A 6,512-nucleotide genomic window follows, 5' to 3' on the forward strand; every position below is an offset into this window, starting at 1 on the left:
CACACGTGAGATTAGACGCAAAATCTTTGATGGATGAACAATGAAAACAATGACTGCTTCTTAAAAATATGGGAGACATGCCAAGGCGTCAAACAGAATGACCTGAGTTTTCTTAGTCATAGTATAACATCCTACTTATCTTATCCACCACCAACCCACCAGAAATCAAAGAAAAATCATGAAAACTTCACGCGTGAGATTAGACGCAAAATCTTTGATGGATGAACAATGAAAACAATGACTGCTTCTTAAAAATATGGGAGATAGGCCAAGGCGTCAAACAGAATGACCTGAGTTTTCTTAGTCATAGTATAACATCCTACTTATCTTATCCACCACCATCTCACCAGAAATCAAAGAAAAAGCATGAAAACTTTACGCATGAGATTAGAGGCAAAATCTTTGATCGATGAACAATGAAAACAATGAAAAAAAAAAGTACACAATGCATTTTACAAATAAAGCTGTACTCAAAACCAGATGACAGATTCCACTATTGAACAAAACAATGACCATTTCTTAAAAGGTATGGGAGACATGCCAAGGCATCAAAAAGAATGACCTAAGTTTTTTTAGTCATGGAATCTCAAGACAGCTAGGTAAAAGGTGGGCTCATCAACAAATTCTGTTATCTGAAACGAATGTTCTGTCGCCGCCCTTTCTAGCTCTGTTCTATCAGGCAAGTTATTAGTCACCATATCAGGATATTGCTGCCTATGGTTTTGCTCTATGACCTCCCTCCCTTGATCAAAGCTGAGAACCACCCTTGCACCTGTAAAATACAAATTGAGTTGACATGAAGGGATTGTTGTCAAATGTAGCAGCAAAAATATTACAGAAGAAATATTTGGATGTCCAGAGGTAGAAGTTTGAAGAATGGTTGATTAAACTGCAGTAGTTATAGAATTCTAGGTGCTCGTAAGTGGGATCGATTTTGATCAGTGACAACATGGGTTAGCTATGAAGTTGACACAGCAATAAAAAAAAAAGAACATGAGCAATAAATGCATCTTGTTGCCAACACAAATTGGACTATGTTTTCCGAAACAATGTTTCGACTTATCAGCCATCAGGTGAATCCACACCAATGCCGATTTCTAAAGTTCCCAGTCTCCGAAACAGAAACCAATACATTGACCTTATTAGCATTTGATTATCCTTGGCTTTATTAGACAAGCCTCTGCCACTACTTGAAAATCATGCTGGCAGACCAAATGTTGGCTTTTTGTATAGAATATTACTTTGCTAGTTCCCTCATTCATGTAGAAATACCAACCAGCTCAATCTCTTATCCAAGCCTTCCTACAAGCTAACATTCTTTGCAAGATCAAAGGGAGAAACTTAAATCTTGCAAAATCACTGGGCTTCCTATATCTGTTTGTCTAGTCGTAAATCTCGTAAGAAGGCCTCGTTAATGTGCTATCCCCAGTGGATGTTGCTAACATTAGTTAAACAAATAAATTTACAAATTTCTCTTCTTTGATACTTTCGATATGGAACAGCACTTTAACAGACCTCTTCCTTCAAGTAATAGCATCAAGCGAGAGAAGAAAGTGATGGGTGTCGAACTTACTCATATTTACAAAGGCTCAAAGGTACCAAAAGACCACAATGACTCCCGGTAACTCTCCTAGTAATAGACATTGGACCCCTAAACTAACAAGGACTCTACTATGGCAATTGCATAATATACCATGGAAAGTTTTGAAATTTCTTTGATACCAACAGAGAAGTTGCCAACTTTTGAGCATTCAGGTCTGTGATCTAATTGTCAAAAATAGTTTTGTAAAATAGCAGCCGCACTGGTGACAATTCTATAATTCATCCACCACAACAAGATTACATGGAAAAGAAAAGGAAAGACTTCAAACAATTTTGTCATGTCAGTCAATCAGAGCGATATCATTCAAGATTCACAATCTCTAGGAAAAACAAACAATAAATATATGAGCCAAAGGTGGCACCGTTAATTACAACGATCTGACAAGACCTGCATGGTTACCTAAATGAAGCCAATTTTAGTTCATTCAGGATGGTGTTTTAGGAAATGAGGAAGAAACGAACCTGGAGAGGACTTCCCAGAAAGCGAGCTCAACAGCTGATCAATCGAAACGCCCATCCCAGGGAAATAGCAGATGAACATGGCATCAAAGGGCGAGAACCTCTCGGGCACGGCGTCGACCCCGCCCTGCCAGCACCGCACCCGGTCGTGGCTCTCCTTGATCATGGCGAGCACGAAGAGCGACTCATGGATCGCCACCAGGAGCTCGCAGGGAGCCGACTCCACCACCCGGTCGACGAAACTTAGGGTCGGAAGTGCGGCGAGAACCCTGGAGCCGGTCCCCCTGATGTCAGCGGCCGAGATGATCCGGCGGGCCTTATCGGCCCGCTGCTCCTCGTTATTGGTGGCATCGGCGTCGAGGAAGGACCAGTCCCTCTCGACGAGCTCCCCCAGTGGGAGCGCAGAGGCGGAGAAGGCAACCGGGGAGGGAAGGAGCGGCGGGACTGGCGAGGAGGAGAGGCGGCGGAGAGAACGGCGGGGTCGAAGGTGGAAGCGGCAAGGAGGAAGGTTTGAGGCTGGGGTTCGGATGGGGTGGAGGAAGGGAAGCGCGGAGGAAAGGACAGAGAGGAGAGCCATGGCGAGGGTTTCGCGGTGGCGAGCGATTGGGAGTGTCGATAGGGGGGACATGCCTCAAGATCGGTGCTAATGCGCGGAGGGTTCAGATGCCGCCTTCATGGGTCCAACACACATGAAACAGGAAACGTGCTAACGATAAATACTGTAACGTTTTCGTCAACAGCTTTAACGGTATGAAAGAAACGACGTTAAACATTTTGTTTTTATAAATATAAGTATCGTAATATATTTTTAAAAATATAAATATTAAAATATTAAAAATAATTAATTGTAGGAGATAGTTTATAATTAGCTTAACCCTCCTGCACTGCCTTGTCATGTACACCCTAAAGATTAAGGGTACCAAACATATGCAAACATAAATCAGAAATCAAGTCATTTCGTAATCCAAATTTGATTGAAATCAAATCAATTCTTTCCTGTATAGAAACGGGACACTACTCTCATATTAGGGTTAAGATTAAGATTAAATTAAATTTAAGACTAAGTTAAGGATTAGGATTAAGATTAGAGATAAATCAAGATTGTTGTGTTAATGTTGATTCGAAGTTAATTAAGATCCTTTCGTATGTCTCAAGTTGATTTGACACTTTTTTACCTAATTCCAATAGTATAAAACATTACAAAACTACATTAAAAACACTCCTGACATCAAATTATTCAACTTATATTTTCCAAAGAGTCAGATCAACCTCTCACAATGCACCTAAGAGACTCTTTTACAACGAGTCTTGAATATTATTACTCTCTTAATAGATATCAGTTATGGGAAAGATGGTATCTCTTTCAAACTTAACTATAATCATGGTGTCACAAATCCGAGATATGATAATATTCGATCTACTCTCGAGAAATCAATCATGTGACACTAAGGTGTCGAACACGTGATGATGAGATGTCAATCACGAGATGCTAACCTCGACCTAGTGACGCTAATACATCAAGCACATGATGATGAGATATCAACCTCATGTCTATCCTTATATCAAAGGCTAAATTAGAATTGGAGCTGCATGCATGTTGAGGGCCATGAGAAATTGGCACACTTAACTGGTGAGACTGCATCCAAGACTGCTGCAACTTTGTTTAATATGTTCTCTTAGATTGATGTAATTGTAATTGATCTTTTCCAGATCCAATAGGAATATGCATAATTTCTCAAGGTAGATGAACTAAATAAACAAAACAGCCAAAGGTTCCATTAACAGTCAAGTGGTGGTATAAGCACCTTGAAGATCCAAGCTGTTTACTGTTTGAAAAAGCAGGCAAGGAAATGAAACTTTACTCCTTGTTCAAGACCTTTGGAACTTTTATATATGGGTCGTCGTAGCTTGGAACTGCTGCTATAATTGCCTCCCTACATTCGTTTCATAACATAAAAATTGTGACTCAGTCCAAAGAATTGTATCTACATCTTGGCAAGTCATAAATTTGCTGACCTGTTCCCAAATGTTTCTGGAGCATCTTCTCTTTGGCTTGTGCTAGCATCAGTATCTGAGTAAGAAAAATAAGAAATAAACAGAAAAGTGGATAGATTAATCACCACTGCATGTCACAGATGATATAGCAAAAGTTTACAGTATTTAATATTCATTCTTATAATGTAAAAACAAAATAATAAGAAACTGATAATTCCTTTCTTTTTTTTTTTGCATATATCCGTTCTAATACTGGTCGGGGCATGAACCAATCATTTCAGTAGCCCCACTTTTTAAGTATAACTGTCTACTCAACAGCTTTCTTCCGAAAATTTTGAATTCATGTAATAGTTGTAAACCAAATTCTGCCTACCTGAAGGTACAAAAATCACAGCATTTGTTCACGGATCATGCTTGGTGGTACCATTGAGTTGGGAGACTTGAAAATTTTAATCACAAGATTGTATATTTGGAAACCAACTGCAAGTCACCATATAGAATATCACTTGTCGTCTAGGTAAAACATGATTGTTGTTTCCCCTTCTGAAATATTATGAGATTTATCCCTGTTTGCATGAACTTCAATTGCAAATAAGATGCAGGAATTCAGATGCTAAACAGCCTTGTACGATGTTGAGCATGAAACTGAACCTCGAGTTGACAATCGAACACCGAACCTTCAATGAAGCATTCAGTATTTCCAGTTGTGCTTAAAATTGGATGCATATGATCATGAGAATTGGCTTCTGATGTATGTCTATGAAATCCTCAAACCAACAACAAGATTCATATTAATGGTCTAAATCTGGTATTGATCTACATCCTCTGAAGCATCGCCATATCAAAATCACGAGGAAAGTGTGATTTTGATAATTCATTAACTTGTTCAAATACAATGTAAATTATGATATAACATCAATATTTCTATTGACAACCTCTTTTTGCTATTTAAAACCCTGTTTAAGAACTCTTAATATTTTATAAGTTACCCCAACGCAAATGGACGTAAATGCTCTCAACTTATCACTTAATTCCAACAAGCTCTTCCAACCCCTTTCTTCCCCTTCTTTTTCTTCTTCTTCTCCTCCTAACCGTCGGAGCATCTTTCATCGTCGATGAAGCAAAATGATGGAAAAAAGACATTTGATAATCAAGTGGAACGATCTAAAGATCAAAGAGGAGGTGAGAAATAGGATTTACCGGTTATATGAAGTAATGGTAATTGGCTGGTTGTGGGAAATAAGAGTATGATTAAAAATTGAGGGGTTGCATATAAAAATTATATTTTATTATTTTTAAGGTGGCGGTATGAAGTAAGGGGTTGTCTATGGCAATCGCTAATATCATTCATTTTTACCTGATGCATGGGCAAATGATCTTGTGGTTTCATTATTTTTTTACATGAGGGTACTTATAGAGGTGCAGAATCACATCAGCAATAGAACTATCCAACTTTACAATTAGCATATAAATCCAACTATCAACATATGCTTTAATCACCAGAAAACCTTAAGAAACAGTTTTATGATTGACAAGCTTAAAGTGCAATTGCGCAAGATTAAAGGTTGTGTACCAGCTCGAAGTGAAGGTTCAATGGTTTCCAGATCGACAGCCTGAAGTTGTCCAAACCTATTGAAAAGAAATGATCAAAGACCATGCCAAGATATGCTCAACACAGAAAATCACACAACAACAGCAAAATGTTCAGCCATCTCCAGTAGCTGCCCTTCTATATAGCTTGACTGGCTATCAAGAAACTACCAATGATCTTGTGAACAAAACATCCTCACTAAAATAGAAAGAATTGTAGTTCTAACTCTCAGCATCATTTTCTTTTGGAAAAGAAGAGATACAAATCAAAGCTACATATCCATTTGAAAAGGATCACAGTACAGCTAGGTAGAACTGTGAAGGCAATTCCACTATCTTGAAATCGTAATAAGCAGATAGGAAATGTGTAAATGAATCACCCGTCATTAGGATAACAAATTGAACCATAAAACTGATATCACACATCTCGAGAATAACATGAAATCCAAAAGTTATACAGTCCGAGGGAGATCGGGCGTACCAGTCGATGACTTGTCTGATCTTGGGGGCAAATTGTTCCACCTGCCACGAAGAGCAGAAACCAAAAAGAGGGGAGCTTTAGATGAAAACCAAGCCGATACCGAACCACGGGAGCGGGAAAGGGAGAGGCTCAAACCTCTTCCGGGGTGAGGGAGATGCGAGCGGTGTCGGCGAGGCGGGAGACGTCAGGGAGTTCGGGGGCGGCGCAACGCGCGAGGGACGAGGAGTATGGCCGCGGCTTGGCCCCTCCCGCACGAAGCAGAATCAGCGTCGAACCGGACCGGGACCCGGCGGAAAGGTGGCTGAGGAAGGCGGCGCCGCAGCCGAACGCCGAGGTGACCGACATCTCGTGATTCCTTCGCGGACGGACCTGATCAGTTCCCCCG

The 6,512-nt window shown here is 40.0% G+C and overlaps 2 protein-coding genes across 2 annotated transcripts; both read right to left on the bottom strand.

The window, feature by feature from the left end:
• Window positions 1–426: 426 nt before the first annotated feature.
• LOC103982276 (uncharacterized) lies at window positions 427–2,729 on the bottom strand. Its single transcript, XM_009399165.3, has 2 exons — window positions 2,065–2,729; window positions 427–772 (listed from the first exon to the last, which is right to left on the bottom strand). Exons 1-2 carry the CDS (start codon window positions 2,687–2,689, stop codon window positions 573–575), a joined length of 825 nt encoding a protein of 274 aa, XP_009397440.2. The 5' UTR covers window positions 2,690–2,729; the 3' UTR covers window positions 427–572.
• Window positions 2,730–3,815: 1,086 nt separating this feature from the next.
• LOC135671860 (glutamyl-tRNA(Gln) amidotransferase subunit C, chloroplastic/mitochondrial-like) lies at window positions 3,816–6,472 on the bottom strand. Its single transcript, XM_065180160.1, has 5 exons — window positions 6,263–6,472; window positions 6,128–6,168; window positions 5,630–5,685; window positions 4,078–4,132; window positions 3,816–3,995 (listed from the first exon to the last, which is right to left on the bottom strand). The coding sequence occupies exons 1-5, from the start codon at window positions 6,470–6,472 to the stop codon at window positions 3,920–3,922; spliced, it is 438 nt and encodes a 145-aa protein (XP_065036232.1). The 3' UTR covers window positions 3,816–3,919.
• Window positions 6,473–6,512: the final 40 nt, after the last annotated feature.

This window comes from Musa acuminata, chromosome BXJ1-4 (genome assembly GCF_036884655.1).
Source record: "Musa acuminata AAA Group cultivar baxijiao chromosome BXJ1-4, Cavendish_Baxijiao_AAA, whole genome shotgun sequence".
Classification (NCBI taxonomy): Eukaryota; Viridiplantae; Streptophyta; class Magnoliopsida; order Zingiberales; family Musaceae; genus Musa; species Musa acuminata.

Coding starts and splice junctions, on each gene's coding strand:
- LOC103982276 (XM_009399165.3), bottom strand. CDS start 2,689: ATGTCCCCCCTATCGACACTCCCAATCGCTCGCCACCGCGAAACCCTC. Junction 773..2,064: donor TTCTGGGAAGTCCTCTCCAG/GTTCGTTTCTTC, acceptor TGTATTTTACAG/GTGCAAGGGTGGTTCTCAGC.
- LOC135671860 (XM_065180160.1), bottom strand. CDS start 6,472: ATGTCGGTCACCTCGGCGTTCGGCTGCGGCGCCGCCTTCCTCAGCCAC. Junction 5,686..6,127: donor ATCAGACAAGTCATCGACTG/GTACGCCCGATC, acceptor TCTTTTCAATAG/GTTTGGACAACTTCAGGCTG. Junction 4,133..5,629: donor TGAACCTTCACTTCGAGCTG/GTACACAACCTT, acceptor TTTCTTACTCAG/ATACTGATGCTAGCACAAGC.